Raw genomic sequence first — 27,035 nt, 5'->3', positions numbered from 1 at the left:
TGTATGTAGTTTGACAATGACAATAGAATACATTCTGTGTTTTTATTTTTAAATAAATAATATTTCGAAATAAAAAGATTTAAGTTTGTATAAGTCTTTTTATCGGTCTCATATTACTTATACTTTCTGGCTGATTTTTTCTAATTTGTAGAAAACGAATATATATGTGAATTCATCATACATTCACGTCTCTAACGTTACAATAATTAAGAATATAGTATAAGATAGTAACTAAAACAATATTATCAAAATGAGTGATAAACAGGATTCCATTTCGCCATATGAAACTAAAACTATTGTTGAAGATCAATCAAATAAAGATTGTGATGTAGACATGGAAGATTTATCTGCACGAATGACAGCCTCATACAGTGAGATATCGTTTCATTCTGATAATGGACAAAGTAATGGGGAACTAAGCCGAGAAGCTGGTCCGTCTAGGCCTTACGATCTACCTTCGGAAAATCGAAAGCAGGAAAAAATTCCCTTGGACATTGATGGGCATGTTCGTTATGAAGGAGATATGACACATTATGTTGCTGATGATTTAGAATTTCAAATTAAACTTTCAAGCCCAATTGCCAAGAGAGGAGAGACTCCAATATTTGGTAGTTCTAGTGCTTCCCGATCCAGTACACCGTCAGGCAAACTATACCGCCAAATATTAGCACCACAAATTGGGCAGATAGATATAACAGTTTTAAATGATCTCGAATATGAAGCTCAGAAAATAGCACAATCTGTTGATAATTTGATTGAAAATTTATCTAGTATTTTACATTCCAATTCTTCCCTCACAGCAGAAAATATGGAAGTTTATAGAGATGCAGTTGGTAAAACATGCGATGCAATGGATAATAATATAAAAAGTATGTATACAATCCTGGCAAAAGGGGAGGAGGTATCGCAAGCTATGGTTCCAGTTCAAGCCCAAGCAGCAAGAATAACTGAAATCAAAAGACTATTGCAGATATTTGAAAGCTATTTCTAATTTTATTAAAAATTATTAAGGCAATTGGGATGCTGTACATATTTTTTATCAATAAAGTACTTGCTTAAATTTATTTCTTGGTTACCATCTATGTCAGGCCTAGCAGAATCTGTATAGGTACAGCACCCATGTGTAGTATATAATAATTTATTATTTAAATAAATAAATCACATAAGTCAAAATAAATAATAATTTACTGCAATACATATCTTATTGATTATTGTTTCCCATTGAAAATAATTTATTTTATTTCATCTTAAGATCATTGATGCATTAAATATATTTAGAAGTTTATAAATACATCAACAAATAAACTTTATTTGGCTATATTTTAAAATTAATGATACAATACTTATACACTAAAATTATTAAAATTATACAAGAAATAAAGGTAAAACAAAACTAAACAAGTGTACAAAAAAGACCCAATAAAAACCTAAATATGTTTTATTTAATTTGTACATTATGAAATGTTAAATATTTTTAGAAGTGAACTTGATTTTGATATATTTTAAATTAATTACACAATGATGTTGAACTAATATTAATTGGTTACACAATTTAAAAATTCATTCTTTTGGGTCACTAGAAGTGTGGACCAGTTGTGTAGAAAGGAATTTCTATATATTTTTTTAATGTGATCATTCCTGTGTCAAAACTTTACCTATTAATGCTACCATTAATAATAATTATTTTTTAAATAATGTTATAAGTAATAACAAATATACAATTCAATCAATATTAAATAATTTTTATGAGTACTCTGAGGGCTTTCCATAGTATTGTGCCAAAATCTTTTTAACTCTTTAAATTGCTAAACTGATTCTTGGCTGACCACTTGACTAGAAGTGGGAATCAGTTTTTAGAGAGGTATTTTAATATTTTCTTTAGAATTGGATGAATATTGGTATTTTTATTTTGTAAATTTATATCAACATATTCATATTTAAAACTGAAAATTACATTTAATCTTTAAATTTTAAGTTCAAAATGTTGATTATAAGTTAAAAATACGTACTTTATTAGAAGTAGATCTTCATTATCTTATGTAAAATATTTGAATATAAATTTATCGGATTACTCGAATATCGATACTATATCGCTTTGTTCGATAGATTGTACATACCTAATTTCGTACTTCACCATATGTCAAAAGTGTCAATTAACAAACTGTCAATCGTTGGCTGTTATGAGCGGTGGACGTCGGCCGACCGTTTGGGGCGTGTTATAAATAAAATGTTGTATTGAAAATTTCAAACAGAAAATGTAAATTGAATTACGACCATGAGTGCTAATATAATAAAAAGATTAAGCGTATCGTCACTGGTCTCATGACCATTTTGCTTTAACTTATATTGATAATAAATACACACCATGGGCGACGTTGTAAGCTTATTTTCTGTGATAATTATGAAATTCAAATCAAAATTTAATCAAAGTAAAATTTACTTTCATTGTGATTTGCCTTGGGAAAAACTTAAATCAGTGAAATGGATGAACGAAAAGGCCACATCCAATAAAGCTTACGTACCGACAGCGGTAAGTCAATATTTATTTATAAAAGCGATCGATAACTTTTATTTAGTTTTACTTTACCGATTTGCTTGTGATAAGATCTGTTGAAAACAATTTCGAACATATTACCATTTTAACTTTTTTACAACAAGTAAATCTTGTTTTAGTAACAGGATTAGTGTTTTATAAAAATAATAAAATATCAAACTAATAAAGATCTTTTATTATAAATTAAGGTTGTATATTTTCAGGTGTATGATGTATTTAACATCTCCAACATGCACTTGGAAATAGCAGCTGTCTAACACCTTCTTCATCCAATTTCATAATTTTTTAGAAGTAGCCAAATATTATTTTTATAGACAAGAATTCGATTTCTAAAAATCAAAATTATATAACTATGCTAAAAATTTGTTTTAAATATTCATGGATATAAATAAAATAAGTTAAATAAATAGTTTCAGTTTTATTCATAAAATTATTTTTGATTCAAAACATTCTTGTTTTCCAGTGTGTAAAATGTTAACAAAAATTAAGCATTGTAATTGTTATATGTAGAAACACACCTGGATTCAACTCATATCTATTTTTTTTATTTATTATTTTGTCTTCTAATCTTTACAGACATATTGTCGGTGTGTTTGGTGTATCTTTGTATAAGCTTATAGTTTGGTAGTTTTATGTGCCTTTATGTTTTCATTTCCAGGCAGCATCACTACCAAAATTTTTAGATTGGAATTTTTTTTATTATTATTAATTTGTCTAACAAAACAATATGTGTGTTTTGTGTCTCTTGACTTTCTTTTCTCGCTTCTAGTTTCTAATTTATACACAAAGACATACTCCTTCTCATTATATTGTTTTGTATTTTTTTTATAAAATACGATATTTATATTAAGCATATACAAATGTATTATTATTCGTTTATTATTTATTTATAATTGGCTTAAAGCATAATGTGAAATTTTTATTTCCATAGGTGGAAAACATCGCAAATGTGTGCACACATGCACTATGCGTTGCGCCCGCATCCCTTGGCGCACGGGAGCTTCTCACGCGCTCCGTGAACGCGCCGCAAGCCATCGCTGCGGTGGTCTACGGGCTGGCACTGTGCCTGCTCTTCGCTGTGTCCACCACTTTCCATTCAGTGTGCTGTTGTCAATCTAATACGTAAGTATTTAACGCAATCTATCAGTTTTCTTATAGAGTTTTTTCAATTAGTAATAAATCAGTAGTAGTTAGGTGTTTGCATTCGGGCACAATATCCGCGCGCATTCGGAATCAAAGAACGATTCGAAGCTAAAACACTTTTTAATGTAATTTATGTTTATTGTTTCAAGTATAGTATTCACATAAAGGTTTGTCTTGTATTTATTTTCCAAAGTTTTTAATTTACTTCACCTGTTCGTATATGAAAGCCGAAACTTACAAATATTTTTTTAACCAGTTTCAGTCGACCGATTGAGCTGATTTTTGCATAGCCTTTCGGAGCTGTGCGTTTATATTTTATATTATGTTTAAAATTTACTACCAATTAAAAGCTTGTTTTGAGGCAGCTATTTAATAGATTATTAAATTAGTCAAATTAGTATTAAGGCGATATATATTTTTAATAAAAATATAATAAAACAGTGCTAAAAATATTTCTGCGGTCGTTTTAAATCTCTCATCTGATTTATATACACATCTTCCATGTAGCGTTTGTTGCACCTGTTATAGTTTGGCCAGCGTTTATCTGAAAAGTGTCTGGATTCCGACTAGGTTGACATTATAAATTGCATCTTATAAAACTACAATATATAAAAGTAGTATCAGTATAAATACGTCCTTCGTGAACATGACATACACCCAAATTGCAAGTTTTCTTCTGATAATGTTTTCTGATACGCAGTTCTACGAAAAAAAGGTGTCAAAATTTTAAATTATACGCAGAATGTGTGAAATTAAATATATATTCGATATAAACAAATACAAAACCAATAATAGAGTATACAATAAAGAAACCGAAAACATACATAACTCGATTTACTGATCCTTGACCATAATAATTAGAACATTTTTTTTTTAATTTGTACAGTAATATTAAACTGATTATGTAGAAACATACGTCTTATCTATTAAACCTTTTCTATAAAAGTCATAAAAATTAAATATACAACATAGGTAAATAATTATAAAAAACTTTACTCAACAGCAATATTGTTGTCCTTCTTTGAAGGGTGAGTGAGCCAGTTTTACTACAGGCACAAGGGACATTACATTTTAGTTCTCAAAGTTGCTGACGCATTGACGTAAGGAAAGGTTAATATTTCTTGCAGCGCCAATGTCTATGGGTGATAGTGACCACTTACTATCAGGCGGCCCATTTGCCCGTCTGCTTCTTATTTTACATATAAAAAAATACAATAGTGTACAAGTGTGTACGCAAGCACAGGTGCTCTCGTTAGTTATCATATTATGAGGGCGGCAATCCGACACGATCGCAGTACAGGTGCAGAATCAACGGCTTTTCGTTATTCCCGAGTCACAGGCGTGTAAATACTGCTCAATCTCTCCAATCAATCTCCAAACTGCTGCTGATTTTTTTTTAAAAAGCAAACCAATAACTTCTTATCATCATTTGTAGCTGCAGCTAGGTACGTTATTTTTCGTCAGTGAAACCCAAAGAAAGGTAGCCTTTAAAAGAACCAGCTGATGTGGGATTCTTATCTACGAAAATCACTGCGATGGCCTTCTTTGGTACAGATCGGAGAGGCTGCGGGATTGTATTGGCGATAAAACGCATCCGCTGCCCTTCCCTGCTGTGCCCCGTACGGTCTTCTCAAGAGACGAAGGGCTTATAAGTTAGCCATTAGAACATCGAGGCAACTAAAAAAATATCAGACTGAATGAATAGAGTTAACGATACATAATGGAATGCTTTGAGAATTAATAACAGAAAGTTTTACTTCCTACATTATATGCATATTAATAACCAAAGAAAGTTATGCCTTAGGGAGATAAATGCATAGCTATTAACTCGATTGAAGAATAATGGAATGAAAAAAAAATTGACTTCAGAGACAATATTAATTATATTGCATTCGACCTCTATATATAATTAAGTACTCATCATTCAACTTCAGTTATTAAAAGCTATTTAATCATGACGGTACTTAATATCAATTTATACAAATTATAACTTAGTATAATAAATATACGTCCTTACTAATATTATAAGTGCGAAAGTAAGTTTGTTTATTTATTTGTTACGCTTTCACATCTTACTACTCAATAGATTATCGTGAAATTATCTATACACGTTGTCTGTGGAATGGGAAAGGAAATAGACTACCTATCACATCCTACGCCCTTACTTGCGGACGAAACCCCGAGCGGAAGCTAGTATTATATTATTATATATTCAAGAAAAGCAACAAGCAAAACGTTAAAAGGGCTTCTTAGTGTTTGGCCTTATTATAATACACTTTATTTAATAACAATTTATTTATCGAATATTGTTCTATGTAATTTAAATTTCCGTTCTAGAAATACGCAGCAATTTTTAGTTATGATTAATTATGTATCTATTATATATTGTTATATATTTAAATAGATCCATAGTACCTATATACTCTTATGTATTTTTTTAAGAACAGTGCCCCGTCTGAACCGTTGGTATCTTCAATTTTAATATTTATTAAATTAAGATGCAATTTTTAAAATATCGTATAAGTCTGATTATTCATACACTTAGGCATAAATCTATCTTCAGATTAGCAATTTTGTTGGAATGATGCTATTGAGGTCGCCGGAAGTTATTTGTTACATTTGAATGAAGTGATGAGAGGAGATTCAATTACTTACAGACCCAATACTTCGGGGACGAAGAGTGGCCATGATCGCTCACCGATCGAATCACTTGTAAGAAGATAGAATATAGTAAAAGTGAAGTAGCAAAGTAAGCATATTATAGTCCCGACGCTGAGCATAGAACTCCTCTCCTATTGAGGAGATTTGGAGCTCATTCTACCACGCTGATTGGTTGATACACACGTGGCAGATTTTCTCACGTTGTTTTTCGTTCACCGCTGAGCACGAGATGTATTATAGACACAAAACCGGTTTAAAATTCACGTGTTCGTACCACTGGGATATTTTGACGTAACTAGTACTACTATAAAATATTTTCGATAGTCGATAGCTAGCACTAACGGCCTTGCATAGCGGTTGTTTAGTTAAATACTGATTTTCTGTCATTATTGATTTGACATTCCGTAACCGTAACCGTAACAGCCTGTGAATGTCCCACTGCTGGGCTATAGGCCTCCTCTCCTCTTTTTGAGGAGAACGTTTTGGAGCTTATTCCACCACGCTGCTCCAATGCGGGTTGGTAGAATTCACATGTGGCAGAATTTCAGTGAAATTAGACACATGCAGGTTTCCTCACGATGTTTTCCTTCACCGTTAAGCACGAGATAAATTATAATCACAAATTAAGCACATGAAAATTCAGTGGTGCTTGCCCGGGTTTGAACCCACGATCATCGGTTAAGATTCACGCGTTCTTACCACAGGGCCATCTCGGCTATTTGACATTCAGAAGAAGAAAACACAGCATTGCTTAACTAATCACCCGCTTAATAACTTTTATAAGTAAGGCCGTAATTACTATACTACTATGGTACTATTTGTATTTATGTATGTTTATATAAATCATTGTCGATAAAAAAATAAATAAGTTGTGTGTAATAATATGAGGATTAGATTAGAATGTAAATTTATATGCACACTACTATCCAAACGCGGCTTTACCCGCAAAAAAACAAACTACCTTTCGCATTTATAATAGTGGTAACGAAAGGTACGAAAGTCAGCTTTCAAAATATTTTTTTAATACATATACCGCTTTGAATAAAAAATACATATATCAATTTAAATCTGAGTACTCAGTAGCAGTACGTACTGATATGAATACCATTTTCATTTTAAACCACAACGTACTAAAATGAGATGGATTTGTAGTAGTAAGTAACCCCTTACCTCGTACAAAGTCATTCATTGCTTCTCGAAGTTTCTATTTTTTACAGTTCATTTTAACCATAAACTAGAAAGTAAAAAATTAAAATGACTTCTTTATTAGATGGAACATTTTCTTTGTATTTGGTATTTCTATGGTATAACGACTATTTTAATATATTTGGAGCGCTGTCGAAACGAATTCCGTGTAACAATTACTTGTGAATAAAAAAAAATAACATTAAATAAGATCTTTTACTTAAATTATAGACTCTGAATCACCTTCAATCACCAAAAGCGATTGTTGTGCAAAGATTATTATATTAATCCGGTAGTCGATAAATTAAAACTGTTACAATATCCCGGTAAAAGTAACACATTACACTGTTACACCTGGATAATTTTCATTTTTTGTAAATACACTTGGATTTGATTTCACAATTGTGATATCAAACATTAACCTCATAATATGTTATACTTCGTGTACGACTATTTCTAAAGTATGATAGGGACTCGATTTAATAGTTGTGAATATTTGTTGATATTTAATACTTATTTTTTAAAAGATATTGTGATATGGTATGTTGAATAGCTTATTAATACATTATTTTGTAACGTTCTGTAAATCTGGCTGAATGATTATTTAATAACTATTTGAAGTAAGTTACTTCTAGATGCTTTTATATCATGAAGTCGTACATAAGTGTCTGCTATCTTATTTAAAAAATATACATATAATCAGTACTTACCTACTTTGTTTGTTTATATTCGATTCACGCAAACACTACTAATCCGATTAACATAAACGTTTCATATTATTTCAGTTTATGGTTTTGGGTCAGACATATGTTAGTATGTTGTATATTTTAAACGTAACAGATACACTAATTCTATGTACGAATAGGTATAGAAGATTTGTTGATTTGAGATCTCCGATTCATTTTATTTAAAAGAAAAATTGGAAGAAATAAATGATAATTTAAGTGCAAATTATCATTAAACATGTCTACTATGTAACTAACTATGTAAACTTTATGTTTAAACGTTTTATATCTATTAAAATAATAGTACATTACCGTTTAGACTTTGCAATTTAGACCAATAGGTTCCGAAGATATAAAATATATATTAGAAATAACTCACGATAAAATGGCGTAGGCGTTGCAGTGGTAAGATGTACCAACTAGCGCACAGTGCGGACGGAGAGATCGCTTGCCTCGATACTTATTGCATCATAATATTTGTTTACATATCATTATTTTAAAACAGATAATCAGATAAACCTCTTATTTTAACCATTTTTTACAATAGCTATAATTAATACTGGTGGTAGAGCTTTGTGCAAGCTCGTCTGGGTAGGTACCACCCACTTATCAGATATTCTACCGCAAAACAGCAGTACTTGTTATTGTTGTGTTCCGGTTTGAAGGATGAGTGAGCCAGTGTAATTACAGGCACAAGGGACATAAAATCTTAGTTCCCAAGGTTGGTGGCGCATTGGCTATGTAAGCAATGGTTGACATTTCTTAGGCCTAAGGGCGTTTGGTTTGTCTAAGGGCGTTTGGTGACCACTTACCATCAGGTGGCCCATATGCTCGTCCGCCTTCCTATTCTATAAAAAAAAAAAAATGCCTTTCACGCCGAAGGTTGTGGGCTCGATTCCCAGCCAGGACAGACATTTGTGTGCATCAACATGTCTGTTTGTCCTGAGTCTGGGTGTAATTATCTGTATAAGTATGTATTTGCAAAAGAAAAGTAGAATATGTAGTATATCAGTTGTCTGGTTTATATATCATAAGCCCTGCTTAATTTGGGATCAGATGGCCGTGTGTGAATGATATTATTATTTTTCACATTCAAACTTACATATTCATAGCTTTAAACTTAAAAAGAACTAAGCGCATTACGCTAAAAGTTTACAAATTTTGCAGTAAAATGAAACACTTCCTCCACCGATGCGACCGCGCCATGATCTATATATTCATCGCGAGCTCCTACTTCCCATGGCTGACTGTGGGTACATTGTCGTGCTGGATGCTTCGAGAATTGCGCTGGGCGATATGGCTGCTAGCTGTCCTTGGCATCACATACCAGCAGATATTCCACGAGCGGTACAAGATGCTGGAGTTATTGCTGTACTTGATTATGGGGCTTGGACCAGCGGTGATCATTGTCACTTCAAATGTATGTCTTTACAAACTAGCGATATATACTGCATGCTAATGGCTTTAATGTTTGTTGCAATACTAGTTTTTGTGTAGTGCCTGCTTCGCGAAGGTATAGTAATATCATTATTTATTTTATATTGTAAATGTTATAATAACGCTTCGTGTAAACTATGCCGCAGCAGCTGCGGCCGCCCTTGACGAACAGTGTCATGTTGCCAAATAAGCTGTTCACATTGAATACCGACATTGTTGAACGATTCTTGCTGACTTCAGATTATTTTTTATTGAATATATTATAGGATGAGGGTTGTCTATGGGCATTTAAAAATTATCATATCACCCTTATGGGTGGGTGGAAAATTGTTACTTGTTGTGGGTATATCGCTCGAAATCTTTGCTGATTGTGCTTATAAGTTTTGTATTGTGAGTATGACCCATGGTGGTTAAACGGCGCTGTCTCATTATTTTAAAAAGTTCCTCTATACGGTTATATAATATAAAAAACTATATCGATAAATTTTTTTTAAATTTAACACAAAAAATAAGAATTGATTTCAAAATTTTGCTTGAATTGTATCTTCACCTAAACAAAAAACTTAAAAATAATATAATGTCGGGGAAAAGTATTTTGTATACAAATTCAAGTTTACCTACCTACCACACTCATATTCGGTTACTATGTATATTCACAAAACGAATTATTTTATCCACAGATAGTAAAATTTGTAGGGCAGATATTCTACCGCAAAACAGCAGTACTTGGTATTGTTGTGTTTTGACCACCGGTTGAAGGGTGAGTGAGACAGTGTGATTACAGGCACAAGGGTCATAACATTTTAGTTCCCAAGGTTGGTGGCGCAGTGGCGATGTAAACGATGTTTAACATTTCTTACAATGCCAATGTCTATGGGCGTTGGTGATCACTTACCATCAGGTGGCCCATATGCTCGGCCTACCTTTACTATAAAAATAATAATTCAAAAGCGTACATATAAAACCGTTTCATTAATTTCGAAATCGCCTGACGTATGAGCCGTAAAAACTTATAGGAAATACTAACGGCTCGTTACTCGTAACTCGTAAATGTTCGGTTACAGATGTACAATAACAGTTAAGCAAACGATTTAGTACCTACTTAATTAGTACGAATTGCTATTTAAACAAGATAGTCAGATAAAATACTATAAAAGATAAAATATTACGTTTATTGAATTACTATGTACGATATTATATAAAAAAATAAACATGTAATTAAGTTTAAATTCCCTCGTGTGCCGATACACGCTACGAGACAACTTGACGGCTCTGTATTGTGCTGTCAAGACTCGAGAGCCGGCTATTTATAACGGCGTTGCCTTCGTCTGCCACATGTTTTTACAATGTAAAACAAAGTTCTAGCAGACGAAGCGAATATAAAGTAGAGAAAATAATTTAAGAAATATTTTGACTGACTTGTTCATATACACGAGAACACGAAATTCACGCTTGTCTCGTCAATAGTTTAAAGCGGGTGAAACTGACAAACGCAGCTACTTATGTAATAAAATATAAAACCTTCTCCGAAACGTTCTGCATCTGCTGGCATAAGTTTTATGTGTGTTGCTTTATTAGTTTTTTTTTTATTTACAGTTATTGCAAAAAATAGGCATTAGAAAAAATACGTCTCCTCATTTATAAGTATAGATAGATATAGAAACTCGTTTCTGGAGAGAATTTTGTAGCGTTAACGTGTAGTCCCCTGAAAAACATTAAAAAAATATAAAAAGTTACGTACGCAACGACATTTACTACATATAAATTAGACGCTAGAACAAGAAATACACGATAAAAGTCAAACTCTAAACAGATAACGAATGTTCTAAGTAAATATTTATTCTTTCAAAAAATCTTTACTATCTAAATATATATACACACACATATATTTATATGTATATTAACATGATAATGAGTATATGTATGTATGTGTAGTATGGCTTGTTTTCGTTTGCATTACTTGCAAACTAGTTATACATAGATAGAGCTGAGTAGTTATAGAGAAAATGCTCAATGGATAGTATTTAATCGCGAGAATTGATGAAAATATCGAGAGTAACAACTGCCTGGGAAATGTTTCAACTTGACGTTGTATGTACCAGCTCCATAAGAAAGAGTAGTAACTTGTACTAATAAATATTATTACGAAATAGTGCGTGCGTGACGGTTAGAGTATGTAATAAACGTTGGTTAAAATTGTATAACATTTTCTATATATGGCACGTTGGATACTCTGTTTCTGAGTTTATGTTATGTTTATCTCAATGCTACTAAAATAAATATTTTTTTAAAATTGATATATGGCTCTTCAAAGTTTTTTTAAATCATTTTTTTATTTATAAATCACTTAAACAGCATAGAAATTGATTAAATATATTCTTCATAGCAGAATAAATACAATAAAAAATATCAGAGATTCGACTGGTAAGACTTTGTTCATCAGGCCCCCAACAAGGTGGACCGACGATATTGTGAGGGTCGCAGGAAACCGTTGGGGGTAGCGCGAGACCGGCTATAGAGGAAATTCTTGGGGAGGCCTTTGTCCAGCAATGAACGTTTTACCGCTGATATGATGATGCTGATAATGATAAAAAATAGTATGTACCGCCATGTTTCAATTTAAATCAGGAGACATAACGCCAAGTACATGAGTAAGGTGAGGAAGGGCTTATATTTCTTCTAGTAATATTTACATGCGGAATTAACCATATCTCATCAGATGGTCGATTTGAAGTCGAGTCAATATAAAGAAAATATATATAATTATAGCATTTCGGTGTAACCTTAACACTTATAAATAAAATATAAAATGTTTAGTATTACTCTCGTAATGTCTCGTAATCGTAATGTAATAGTTATAGTAAGTAGTAATGAAGTGATTACAAAGATTTATATACGTGATAACGTGAAACTCGAACCGGACACAGTTAGAATTATACTTCGTCCACTTATCAAGCGATTAATTTTATTATTAGGACTACAAAGTTATTATTTTATAAGACAAGGTTAGGAGTTGTCGTTAAAGAATTTATTGCAATTTATTAATTTCCCTTTCGTTTAAAGGTGTCAAAATAAATATTATAAAGCGAAGCCCCCTGCCGCGTTTGTCTGTCTGTTTGAACGCGATAGACTCTAAAACTAGTGCAGATCATTCTTCTCGACTGTACTGTACGAGTTGTCGCGTTTGAGCTCTATAACATTACTTTTCTGTCAATTAAAATTAAAAACAAAACGATTTCGAGTTAACTTTGCTCGTTGATTATCAGAAGTTTTTGATTTAGCGATTGCAAATAAGTTAAATCATAAAATTGCTAGTAAGAATACATCACGACATAATCATACTTTTTAAAGAATTCATGTCTTATTAGTTTACACAAGGACAAGACATAACTAGACATCTACGTAACGAGAATGTTTCGTAACAAATCAAGCTATGCACGTGTAGCGTTTGTAAATAAAACTGTGTATAATTATTGTTATCTAAATAACAACTCACAAGAAACAAAACAGAAACAGGATAAATTTTTATATACTTAGGGCTCCGTAATTAAATCTCTGGAATTGTAAAAATGAAACAATGAAACGTTCAGAGAAAAAATAGACTGTATATTTACAAACTTGTGACCTTGCCTGTCGCAAATATTTTTCAAAATTTATCGCTTTATAATAATATATATTTATTACATTAAAATATCTATATCATTTGTTTTGTTCGAATTCGTTGAATAAGAATAGACGATATTGTTAAAATTTTTACGTCACAGAATGACATTCAACATTAGTCTTTCGATTTTATTTACTTTTATCTTCAACATAAAAGGGATCTCGAACGGCCCGGCTCTAGCTATAATAGATCGCTAGCATTGCGAACGTTGGATCGAGTTGACCCGACCATTCATTAATCTTTATAAATACTACGGTAAATATAAACTTGGAAGTGCGCGACATTTATATGTATATTAATAATGATTGTTTATATATATCTTGTTTAGTTTTATATAAACCTTTTCAATCTATGTAATATTAGGAATAAGTTACGCACTTTATAGGTAAAGGAGGGTTTTGATGGAGTAACTGACTGTTACTTAACTTTTTCATCTAATCATTTAGGTGGTAGCCCATTCGTGTGGTGTTACGTTGAGTTTACGTAATACTTAATTATTTTATGTTGCTGCCCTTCACCTAGAAGCTACACAGACTTTGTATATGTCACACGGGTCAGAGCGATTAACAAACTTCAAAACTTAAACCCTAACTATAATTTTTAATTAAGCGTGTCGGGAAAGCTAATTGGTATATTCGTCACTGCGAATTTACGGGGCAATTACTATTCTTTGAAAATTACACTTTTTGTGAGTTGAAATTGAGCATTTCTTGAAATAGAAAAAAATATATGAATTCCTTATTATTAGTAAACTTACAATTTAAATTCGCTGCTAAAGCAACAGCGAAAGTTGGTTGCCGTTTTAATTTTAGATCACCTACTCCGTATGAGGAGAGCAATTAAAATATTTAAGGTTTATTTGCAATTTAAAATACCTTTCGTAGTGGGATATTTTATTTTATGCTGCAAATATACCTCTTCAAGTCTATACATTCAATGTTAACTTTGCTGCTATATAATGAGTTTGTTTAAAGTATTATTAATGGAAGAATTATCGAGGTAAATTAAAACTATTTAAGAAGCATTCAATTTCAACACTCTATTGTAACAATAAGGTCACGAGAGTACCTATTGATCCAGACTTTAGAGCGCATTAGCGATACATAATGTAAAAGCCGAGATGGCCCAGTGGTAAGAACGCGAGAATCCTAACCTATGATTGTGGGTTCAAACCCGGGCAAGCACCACTGAATTTTCATGTGCTTAATTTGCGATTATAATTCATCTCGTGCTTTACGGTGAAGGAAAACATCGTGAGGAAACCTGCATGTGTCTAATTTCACTGAAATTCTGCCACATATGTATTCCACCAACCCGCATTGGAGCAGCGTGGTGGAATAAGCTCCAAACCTTCTCCTCAAAAAGAGGAGAGGAGGCCTTTAGCCCAGCCGTGGGACATTCACAGGCTGTTACGGAATAGTAATCTTGTGCTACAAATTGGTACAAAGAACTGCGAAGATATGTGTCAAAATTTCATTTGAATAATAAAAGTATTGACACTATTTATAATTTTGTTTTTGTATTCACTTTACTAAAGCATGCAAATGGGTAAGTGAGCCAGTATAACTACAGGTTCAATGGTCATGTAACATCTTAGTTCCCATTGTTGGTGACACATTGGCGATGTAAGGAATGGACCTGGTGGTAAAATGTCTCCATTTACCATCAGTTCCAATTGCTTGTCCGCTGTTTTAAAAAAAAAAAACAACTTATTTCACTGAACCAAGTTGGTCGATGCTACCAAAATAAGCTTTTATTTCGCTATTATTGTAATTTATAAAATGATTAAACAAAGTAATAAATAGAAAACACATGTATAAGCGCTGAGATTACAAATTATTACAGATTTCCTATATTAGTAAGACATGTGTCGTCCTTGTACCTGGATAGTTATATATGAAAAGGATACGTTTACTGACATACGCAACTAAATTCCTATAACTATTTATAATTAAATATAGGTAAGACAGTACGGCTTCCAATGTTGTCGATAATACGCTTCGGCTAATCTAGCTTCTTGTCAATGAAGTAAAATGGCTGATCGCTTACTGTTTTCTATAATGTTGAAATAAATTGTTAAACATGACTTTCTGCTACAGTCGTTGTCAAATTATTATACTAACTATAGCATGTTCCAACCACAAGAGTAGTAAACCCAAATAAACAACTTTGACATTAAATTGATGGGATATCATTGGTTGAGAACTCGAGATCAGGAATAATCTATGACATTCACTATGGATTCGCGAAAAAATGGTGCCTTAAATGTTATTATGCAGTTATTGTCGGAACTTTGGAAGTAAAATTAAAGTGATTACAAGCGGTTATATGGAATTGCAGTATAAGAACTGTTTGTAGTGCATAACATAGCAGAGTTATGTTATGCACTAACGGACGCACGGAATATGTAAATCTACGGTTTGTTTATATACTGTTTCTTCAATTTTTTTATAGAATAGGTGAGTGGTCACCACCGCCCATAGACATAGGCATTGTAAGAAATATTATCCATCGCTTACATCGCCAATGCGCCACCAACCTTGGGAACTAAAATGTTATAGCCCTTGTGCCTGTAGTAACGCTGGCTCACTCTCCCTTCAAACCGGAACACAACAATACTAATTACTCCTGTTTTGCGGTATAATATCTGATGAGTGGGTGGTACCTACCCAGACGAGCTTCCATATATTCCATAACCATCGCTTACATCACTGTAAGCGATGTTTAACAATGGTTAACATTTCTTACAATGCCAATGTCTATGGGCGTTGGTGATTCCTTACCATCAGGCAGGCATCAGGACCATACGCTCGTCCGCCTTCCTATTCTGTATTAAAAAAAAATATCACTGTGGTTTTTCGATGAGATGAGAAAAACACATAATATACCATTCAAGTATTTATTTTATCGTATAATGGATATCTAATTTGTGTTAAACAAATGTGTAACCTTCTTCACAGAGGGCTCCTTATACCAATTATAGATGACGCATGTTTAGGTACGTACGGCAAGGATATTGCTGATGCATACTTAATTATACCATATAACTTCTAATCTACTGTACATTTACGGCGTATGTTTTTTTATAACCAATACCAATAAGACAAAACTTTAGCAATGATTTATATAAATATACTTATCGTATTCTTGTCATTATCATCAGCGAACAAAAATTGAACTGAGATATGACGATCTCGTAAAAACCATATGTGTCATTGGACCTGAAGTCTCACGACTCACCCCTATTCGCGCTTACTGTGGGAGAGGTGAATAAATGCATGCATTATTATTTACTATAGTAAATGCCAGAGAAGGCAAGCAAGTAAGTAATTCGAACGGTGTTGTCATCTTATCCTTTCGAAATACCCTGGAACCTAGTTTATTGCACGGGAAAAGTCGAAGCACGATGTTTTGACACATACAATATAGGTCTTCCCTCGTTGTTGGTTTACAATCTCGCCCTTGACATTGTCTCATAAACTCAGTCTGCCCGTATCGTTTTCCATTACGAAAAATGGGATACCTTGGAAACTCGCTTAAACCACTTGATTATAAGTATAACAGTTATCACATTTACAGCTTAAGCGACTTGAGCATCGCTTGGATACGAAATTAATAAAAATTACATATTAAATGTATTCAAACTTAATTACGATTTGCAAAACCGACAAAAACCAATGAATCGCGATATGCATATTGCCCGAATTAACATAAAGCGGGAAAAAAAAACACAGGGAAACTGGGAAACAAGTAACAACAGACTTAAAATTCTTCTTTTTTTTATTTTCTTAAACTGATAAAGATGGCTAGTACGTAATATGAGAAAAAATTGTTTAATATTCTTAAACATATTTTTACCGACCTTTTAAATATGTCCATCCATCCATATATTACGCTCATTGACTGAAAAATCAGCTCGCCTATTAAATTCTTAATTATTTTGTTGTTGTCTTAAACTTACAGAACAACAGACAGTTAACAGAACGCATTTCGAGCGTTTTTTTAAGTGACCTAAACGTTAAGTTAACTGGGTTTTATTCAATGCGTGTTCTTTAAAATATAAATTTGTAAGTAGAACAAAACTTGCGTGGAGACGTGAGAGACGGGACGTTTTTTAAGATACACACACACGGGGTGTGCTCATTAAGAGGTAGGTACTCTCTGAGTAGAGTGCAAACCTTAATTAAATTAGTAAACGGTCACACTACTTTAAAATAAAAAATAAGATGTATTTTAAAAATACTAATTACTCTTTATACATACTTTATATTTATTTACTCTTTATTTTAAAAATTGCGTCAAAACAGCACGCTTCAAGGCATACAAATAAAACGTTATAATTATTTTAAGGAAATAATTTATAATTTTTTTTTTTAATTATGAAGTTTCGAGTTTCTTAACGATATTCTTGTTGTTTGAACTTTATACCTGCTCGAAACTAGAGTAACCGATATCATTGACGGTAAAATAACAATAGCTTAGGTATTGTTGAGCAACGTCGTCTTGCAATGCAAAATATTGAATACTTTACCTATATTAATTATTTAATATTACATTAAACTATAAGCAAAGTCGCTAAACTCGCCCGCTTCGCTCATCCTAAATTAAATTTGATTAGTGATGTTTTCTAATAAATAAAAAGTGCCATTATATATATTTATTGACATAAATTTGATTTAAATCTAAATTTAGTAATTAATTACTAGAACATACTTCTAAATTTTTAAAATATTTTGTTACAAAAGGAGAATTTATTCATAGTCGAAATTAATATTGATTACATTTAGTAATAAAAAAATATATTTAAGTATTATAAAGGTGCGCGAAATAGTATCCCTTTAAAATTGAAAAGATTGTTATGTCAATCCGTCGAAATAAAAACCTTTTGCATTTTATAATATTAACAGATTAATCATAACAGTAGATGTACATATGTATTCATAGTATTATACTTTTTTGCTTTGCAGTAAGTTAAAATAACGTAAACAGTGTATGTACGGGTCTAAACGGCTAATCAAGTAAAAACTATAAACATTTCATAATGCACGATCGGTATCTGTATTTATGTAGAGCCCGTAAAAGGCCTGTGAGGCTATTCTGTGAGAACAAATCGAAACACCGCAGAAAACGGTCGTGAAATGTCAAAAAACTAATATGCGGCATTGACTATAATAATCATAACATTTCAAGAATACACGCGTCAAAATAGTTTATCGCCATAAGTCAGTTGCCAACATTTCACGTGTGTGTAATTAAGTGAGTTCTTACAGAGTAGCATTGGTTTTACAGCTTACTTCCGTCACACTGTTCCAATAGGTACATTTTGGTTACAGGATCTCCACCATCTCATAAAGAACTTTACTATATTTTAGAAAAATCATTTGTCGATAGGACAACAGTTATAAATGAAATTAAAATAATTTAATTAAATTAATTTAATTTTAATGATTAATATGTTTTTTATACATGAACATCATGCACAATAATGATTCTGTAACCTTGTACGAAGTTATTTAACATTACTGTATACAATTTTGTGCCCTGATTACCTTAATTTTTTAGAAGTTGATATAATTTTAATGATGATGATGTTTCCTGACCGATTTCGCCATGGCGGCCAATCTTATGAGCGATTAGCAAACTGCGCAGGGCATATTATAGTGTCCATATTAGTGTGCTAACTCAGGTGCACTCTATTCATAATCTGATGGGACGGCAAACCAACACATCCGGAAAGAGTTCAGGTGCAGGATCAACGGTTTTACGTGCTTTACGAAGCATGGGAGTATACACATACTATACACATAGTATACATTTACTGGTGGTAGGGCTTTGTGCAAGCTCGTCTGGGTAGGTACCACCCACTCATCAGATATTCTACCGCAAAACAGCAATACTTGATATTGTTGTGTTCCGGTTTGAAGGGTGAGTGAGCCAGTGTAATTACAGGCACAAGGGACATAAAATCTTAGTTCCCAAGGTTGGTGGCGCATTGGCTATAAACGATGGTTGACATTTCTTACAATGCCAATGTCTAAGGGCGTTTGGTGACCACTTACCATCAGGTGGCCCATATGCTCGTCCACCTTCCTATTCTATAAAAAAAAAAAAAAAAAAACACACTGCTAACTTCCAGACTCCGAGGTGCTATTGAGAATCTTCGACAGAAAAACTCCCTAACTTTTTATCGGCTCGACCTGGTAAAAAGTTTTTACCGGTTAGAACCCAGGACTTCGGGATCTGCGGCCTTATATCAAGCCACATGACCATCGAGGCAGTCAAATCATTTTAATACTTCTGTTACTAATATAAATGTAAATTACCGCGAGAATATTATTAAGTTTTTAGTCATATTTATTTATAAAGCCATTGTTATAAATGTTTGAATGTAAAGCCTTTTGTTTTTGTTTGATATAAAATGAATGCGGAAACATTTGTTCATCTCAGTTCAACTACCTAAGTGCTGTAGCACTTGACCTTGCCTCTTCTGCTCGAAGTTTTATGTCAACGTTGTAGCTAAATTATTATTTTTACAATGTTCGAAAATTAAACGATGGTTTAAATATAATAGTTTAATAATGTGTAATGTTTCTATTTCAGCATCAGTTCCCAGCGATGCACGATTTGAAGATGGGTGGCTTGCTGTACCTGATAGGCGTATTCTTCTTCAAGTCAGACGGTCGCATCCCGTTCGCCCATGCCATTTGGCATATGTTCGTAGCACTAGCCGCCAGTGTTCACTACCTAGCTATTCTCCGACATCTCTTCCCAGAACTAAAATCGCAATGAAGACTGCCCGTTTATTCTATTCAAACGTTTCGATTAACGAGGTCCCTAAGATATTTTTGTATCCTAATTCGTTAACAAGGCCACGAATAGTTCAATTGACAGCGGCGCGCGAAATGTCAGATGTCAATTGGTTAAAAAATGTTAGTGTCAAGATGAAAACTAGGAACTTATAGGGATTGATATTATGGAATTTTTGAATCTTATTCCAATTTAGTAATAGACGAAAGTAGCTACGGACGCGTTCTCTATCATAATATCGTATATTATTTGTGTAAAATGAATATTGGGATAATCAAATCATGAATCTCGTAAAAGATAAAAATATACAGGATTAGAATTGTATTACAATTATAATATTAAATTGAGTTACGCCGTAAAACTTGCTATTTACGTAATGATTCATATCGCACTAATTAAATTGTATGGCTGCGGTTATGCAACAGGGCACGGTGTCATGAATAGTATTACCCTATTTTATTTAATAGAACGCGTTCGTCGATATACTACATGCGTGTGTATATTTTGTAATATATTGTTGGATCTTATTGTTGTAGCGTACGTAGTCGTATCCCAGAATCTCGAGACCAATCCAACCCTATTTAGACAATTTAAACGTGTATTAGGGTTTTTAGAAACGTTTATATATCTATACTTATATTTAATCCAGTTTTTCAGCAAAGATCTTTTATACACCTCATGTGAATTTTTCCTTAGATCTAGTTCCTTATACATGTTTTAGTGTAGCTAGCTAAATGTAACTTTTGTCGATATGTGGTGACTTGTATTTATTAAGTACTTGAGCATGTAAAACTATTCCTAGCTTATAATCTTATTGGAATACTATGATTATTTAAATAGATATTGCTCAATTATTGATGTGAATATCTTACATGTTCTCTATGATAAACTCTATATATCGCTATACGAAGTAAAATTCGTCAAGTAGTCCTACTATTTTCAGATCAAATACTGAATTCTCCGATTAGTTTTTTGTTATGTTTTCTGATTTTTTCAATTACTTGTATCTGTATATTACAATATTTTAGCCTACATACATAGATTTTAATGCATATCAAAATGCTTGATATGGAGTCAGTAAAATTGTTGAGTAGAACGGAGTCACGTCATAACATCAGTGTGCTTTGTTAATTTTTATCGTATGATTGTACGCGTTGGACAATCGGAGTCTGTTTTGTAAACTGGGGCGGACTGTGACACGAATGAAATGCTATGTAGGTCGCATGAATATTAATTGCCAACATACCCAGGTATTTCATACTTCCAGAGAACTATTTAAATATAGGTATATATGCCAAGATTGCGACATTGTTTACATGTTTCTCATTGATATAACGTACACGTCTATATATTATCGTTGTACGATTTTATTGCATTTAAAGCAGTCGCATTTTATCTTATATTCAAAGTATATATCCATTTTTTATCATAGTCCAAGAGAGATAGCTATAAAAATGATGCCACTCAACAAAAAAACATTCTAATTGATTTTAAGTGGAAAATGTTAAACGGTAGCCTCTAAATGTAACTCCAATTTTTCGTTAAGAAGGTAGCGATCCTTTGGCGCCATCTTATACATATAACGTTAATATTGAAAATATCGGTGCGTTGACCAAAATAATTGTATGAGAACCTTTTCCATTGAAAATTATATCTTCTATAATTGGCATCTGAGAGTTTTTCCTCTATAGTTAATAATTTTCGACATATTACCAAAATGTCAGAAAGTTCAAATATGTCTATCTTTCTTAGACTACCATTGGATTATATACCAATTTTTATGAATAGTAATCATCTTGAATAATGTAAGTGATTGTTCCATAATTTAAGCTGCGATTTGTCAACAATTTCTAGTCATACTATTTGCTACAACCATTCGCAAATTAGTGTTTGTAAGTAATGAGTTAATGTACATTTTGATATTGTTTTTATATTATTTTATTTTAATGAAATTAAATTAAATTAATGATGATATTGTAACCCCGCTGAATAGTTAAGGCAACAGGGTAATTAATTAAAAACTAAAGCAGTTGCACCAAAGTATGTAAAAATAATTGATCAAATGTTCAAATTTACCACTATAAGTTGTTTCCAAAATACTAATAAAGATCGCTCCCGACTTTTATATCATAGATATCAAAAAGTGAAGTTTATTCTTCCTAAATATTTTTATAGATTATGATTAGTGTTTTAAATTATAATTCTTTATAATCTGTTCTTAATTTAATATTTATTTGGAAGCTCTGAAAATTAAACTAATTGTACTATGTTATTAGCTGACCAACTACTATTTTATTAACTATAAACCTTACCTTATTAACTAAAAAGATATACAATATTTCATTTCAAATCATAAAAAAAGACAAACAAATGCAAAACTAATAAAACAGTTATTTTCATCAATGACATTTCATGTCTTGATGAACATAAATGTACATTGACAAACTTACGACTTTCTTATAAATTTTTTTGTACGGATTGAATATACTGATTACTTGATAGTAATAAATAAATAAATTAGTTGATACTAATAATTTTACATTCCAAACAACGCAAAGGATTATGAATTACCGAATACAAAAAAAAAGAAAAAACATTTGATAGTCATTCTATATTCTTATTGTCTCAGCGATAAATATATTTCAATGAAATGTAAAAGTTGTCCTATCTAAGTAACATTTAACTCGCTGAATGATTTGTGTCTAGTATCGAATGCCACGAAATTATAGTTATTCTTTTTTATAGTATAATCTGTGTTAAGCATAATAATATTGATGTAATAGTTGTAAAAAATATGCTGATCTTTAATTTTTATTGTTGATGTTTTTTCGAATTTGATATCAAATTCGAAAAAACTATTTTACAATTTAAAAGGTGCTACACTGATGACACTGGGGCTTGATTATTTACCCGAAGAATCGGAATTGCAAATCAATACAAAATTTTGTTAGCCGTCTTGCCAACATTTAATGTGGGTTTTATTTGAATAGTAATTCATTAAACATGTGTTTGTGGTTATTTAATTAATTTGCCATACGTAAATCTCAAATTTAAATTTGCAAGGTAAAAAATATTTATAATTATGTAAATAGTTATTGGTCATATAATAGCAGTCCGTTATGTATATTTTTGTTTAATCATATAGAATTCATTAGAATAATTTCGGAAAAAGATATTACTGCCTCGTTGTTCTTGTGGCTAGATTGTACGGCTGTAGAACCCGGGTTCAAATAAAATTATTTTATTTTCATGCTGAGAGATTCTCACGATTAGAATGTTGGAAGTGTTAAACTCTCGTGCCTCTTAAAGGCGTCAGCCCTGCACTCTTTTTTCTCTCCCTCTCCTATCATTTCGGATTGCTGTCTCATCGGACTATGATAGTGAAAAGATTGTATCTTTTCTTGTGCAAATATTTACTGCGCAATAAACTAGTCTCCCTAGAAAATGGCCGTCGTGGCCGAAATCCGTCGGGATAATATCGTCAAAATAAATGAATGAATAGGAATTGAATACTCAGCGGAATTAATTTGTTATACTGTACAAAAATAAACATGTATTTCTTAAAACCAGAAATCGTTCAAAAAGAAATACATCAATTTACAAACGTTAACCAAAACCTATTTTGAAATGATGAAAATAATCTATTTTTTAAATTTATATTCCAATGTTTTAGAAATAGTTTAACGATCATAAGGTCGTTTTAAATTGTAGTGATATCTCAACCAATGTCTAGTCTTCCACGGAGATGCCATTGGATTTTCATGTAATAATTAATAAGATAAGTATAATCTGGTTTTGTAAATGCGTCTTTTTCATAGTTCCCTATTTATTTGAAGCAATTTTTTTTTTAGAGGACAATAGATGTCATTTAAAGTTCAAATTTAAAATGTTCGATTAATAGGTATATTTGAAAGAATCATTTATGCTTTTTACCGTTTAGTATTTAAGAAAAGAAAGCAAATTCTATTACAGTACAGTAACAGCCTGTTAATGTCCCACTGCTGGGCTAAGGCCTCCTCTCCCTTTTGAGGAGAAGGTTTGGAGCTTATTCCACCACGCTGCTCCAATGCGGGTTGGTAGATTCTATTACGAGTAACATATTTTATAATAATAATAAAAAATATTTTATAACTCTTACAAAATATTTTTTTGAAGAGATAGATTTTGGTTGTTTATTTTTAAATTGTAATTATTGATATTTATTTCCAATAGTATTGAAATATTAATATGTTTTGTTTAAATGTATCAGAACCCGCAATTTTACTAAATAAAATAATCCTGTTATACCAAATTCATCATGTACAATTTCCTTTAATTAGTTTTAAATATTTATAAATGTATTTGTACAAGGCTATTTGTTAATCTCAACTACTGTTATAAACCATCCTCATTTATTCATATATTTGATGTAATTACTAAAATATTCTGTAGCTCGCAAGTTACCTAAGTCTCTAAAATGATAACGTAATGGATTACTTGATTGTATAATATTTCGGTGGATTATTAAAAATGTTATTTCATTCATGTTACCTTTGATAATGGACCCTGGTATAGTTTTGTAGTGTTTTTTGGGAATGAAATAAAAGTTTTACATTCAAATGGATTTTAATTTAGTAAAAACTTGTTTATTAATACAAGTATGTTAAAAGTTGTATGTAAATAGTTTTTACATTTTTGATACCGTTTTAATACCTAATATATTCAGGCATTGCTCCATAATTTTGGCTGTGACTTCACAGAGCATTAACCTTTCATAGAATATCTTAACAATATTTCCACTTTTATCTTTCTCAACACAGTAACACTTATCATAGAAATCAGTAAAAGCAGAAGATATTTCATATAAATATTCACACAAACTATGTAAGTATAAATCACTGGAAACCTTAAGAATTACTTCTGGGAATCTGAGAAGGACTCTGCCTAACTTCCATTCAGTTTCATGATCTAGTTTAAAACCAGTCTTTTGGCATTCTTCCAATAATGTTTCACCGGATATTTGTGCTGTACGAGCGATAGATCTAATACGAGTTAATGCATACAACAGATAAACAGCTGTGTTACCTTTGTCGTCCAACATTTTATCAAAAGAGAAGATGTAATCATTTATTCTATTATGAGAGAGATCAGCATACTTAATACATCCATATGCGACAGCTTCCTGCGCTTGTCGTAGTTCCTCTGGTGTAAGCACTTTATCCCTTCCTTTTTCAATCAATTTATCTAAAGCCCTTTTTAAGCCCTCATCAAGCAATTCTATCAATTTTATCGTGTCACCAGACCTAGTTTTAAACTTTTTCTTATCTTCTCCTAGGACAACACCAAAGCCAACATGTTCTATTCTTTTTCTGCCAGTAAGAATACCAGCTCGCCGAGCACAAGCATCTATTGTCATAAAGTGTGTGTATTGTCCCACATCAGTCACATAAATAAACCTGTCACCTTTTTCCTCTTCTACTCTTTGCTTTATAGCGGTTATGTCTGAAGTGTCATATGTGTACCCTCCATCTGACTTGACCACTGTGAGTGGTATTCCATCATGCGTTTCTGGATTACCCCACATGATTAGCCTTCCATCATCTTCCTCTAAATAGCCTTTGTCCTTTAGTTCTTGCACAACTTTATCCATTCTGCTTTGGTAGAAGGATTCACCTCTATCAATTATTTTAATATTCAGTCTGTCATAAATTTTTTGAAATTCTTGACGTGACACTTCACATATTAACTTCCAAGCAGCTATGTAATCAGGTTGCCCAGACTGAAGCTGAACAACACAGGAATAAGCTCTCTTTTTAAACTCTTCATCCTCATCAAATCGTTTCTTTGATTCTTTGTAAAAGGCTTGCAAATCCGATATAGGGGGAGAATGTGTCTTAAAATTGGGAAACTTGTCTTGTAAATGGGCAATGAGCATACCAAACTGTGTGCCCCAGTCTCCAAGATGGTTAAGACGGAGGACATCATGGTTTAAAAATTCCAAAACACGACAAATGCTGTCACCTATAATGGTTGACCTTAAGTGTCCTACATGCATTTCTTTTGCAATGTTCGGGGATGAAAAGTCCACAATTACCCTTTCCCTTTTAACAGGAGGTGGTTGAACTCCAAAGCGCAGAATACAATTTAAAACATGTGCAGCTAATGATTTATTTAAATATATATTTAAGAACCCTGCACCAGCCACTTCAATCTTTTCTATAAGTGGAGATGTTGGAGTTTTATTCAAAATATTGTTAGCCACTTCACGCGGATTACTCTTAATATTTTTAGATTTTAATATTTGGGATATCGGCATAGCGGAATTGCACTGATAATCTCCAAATTTGGGATTGTTGCCAGATAAAGTGATAACTACTGGCGGATCTTCCAAAGAAGGGTACGCGGAAATAATTGCGCTTTCAAAAACGTTTTTTAACTCATCCAAAATACAAATAGTGCCTTCTATGGAATCAATATCCGTTATTAAATTAGGCCGCTTTTTCGGTTCTTTTTTCACAGGTTTTGGATTACTTTCTGATTGAATAGCGTTTTGAAGAATAGCCAAGCGATGTTTAAGTTTTTCATTATCAGACAGCAGTTTATCGAGATTTGGATCACCTATAAAACCGAGATCGTCTTTAGCTATTTTATCTAATTCTTCTTCTATTTCTTTTACTTGTTTTTCAGCGTCAGTAGTCCTTTTTTCGAGTAATTTTGGATCTATTTCAGACATGGTGATTTTATTAATAGCCAATAAGATTCCAAAATCCAAAAATGTTTATAAAATATTTAATAAAAATTCGTCAAAAGAGAAAGGTATAAAGGTATTTCAATTTGTTAGGTTATCTTCAGCATGTTGACATTAATTAAATGTCAAGTT

General features: G+C 32.1%; 3 protein-coding genes across 3 annotated transcripts; 2 read left to right on the top strand and 1 right to left on the bottom strand.

The window, feature by feature from the left end:
• Positions 1-36: 36 nt before the first annotated feature.
• LOC126771780 (BLOC-1-related complex subunit 6) lies at positions 37-1,202 on the top strand. Its single transcript, XM_050491876.1, has one exon. The coding sequence runs from the start codon at positions 251-253 to the stop codon at positions 989-991; it is 741 nt and encodes a 246-aa protein (XP_050347833.1). The 5' UTR covers positions 37-250; the 3' UTR covers positions 992-1,202.
• Positions 1,203-2,181: 979 nt separating this feature from the next.
• On the top strand, positions 2,182-24,775 carry LOC126771777 (monocyte to macrophage differentiation factor). The gene is made up of 4 exons (XM_050491872.1): positions 2,182-2,530; positions 3,486-3,676; positions 9,436-9,688; positions 19,970-24,775. Exons 1-4 carry the CDS (start codon positions 2,366-2,368, stop codon positions 20,156-20,158), a joined length of 798 nt encoding a protein of 265 aa, XP_050347829.1. The 5' UTR covers positions 2,182-2,365; the 3' UTR covers positions 20,159-24,775.
• Positions 24,749-27,008, bottom strand: LOC126771733 (arginine--tRNA ligase, cytoplasmic). Its single transcript, XM_050491786.1, has one exon. It carries the CDS (start codon positions 26,886-26,888, stop codon positions 24,843-24,845), a length of 2,046 nt encoding a protein of 681 aa, XP_050347743.1. The 5' UTR covers positions 26,889-27,008; the 3' UTR covers positions 24,749-24,842.
• Between the last annotated feature and the right edge of the window lie 27 nt (positions 27,009-27,035).

This window comes from Nymphalis io, chromosome 11, assembly GCF_905147045.1.
Source record: "Nymphalis io chromosome 11, ilAglIoxx1.1, whole genome shotgun sequence".
Lineage (NCBI taxonomy): Eukaryota > Metazoa > Arthropoda > Insecta > Lepidoptera > Nymphalidae > Nymphalis > Nymphalis io.
Note: the sequence above shows the minus strand (reverse complement) of the source record. Positions and strands in the feature narration are given on the sequence as shown.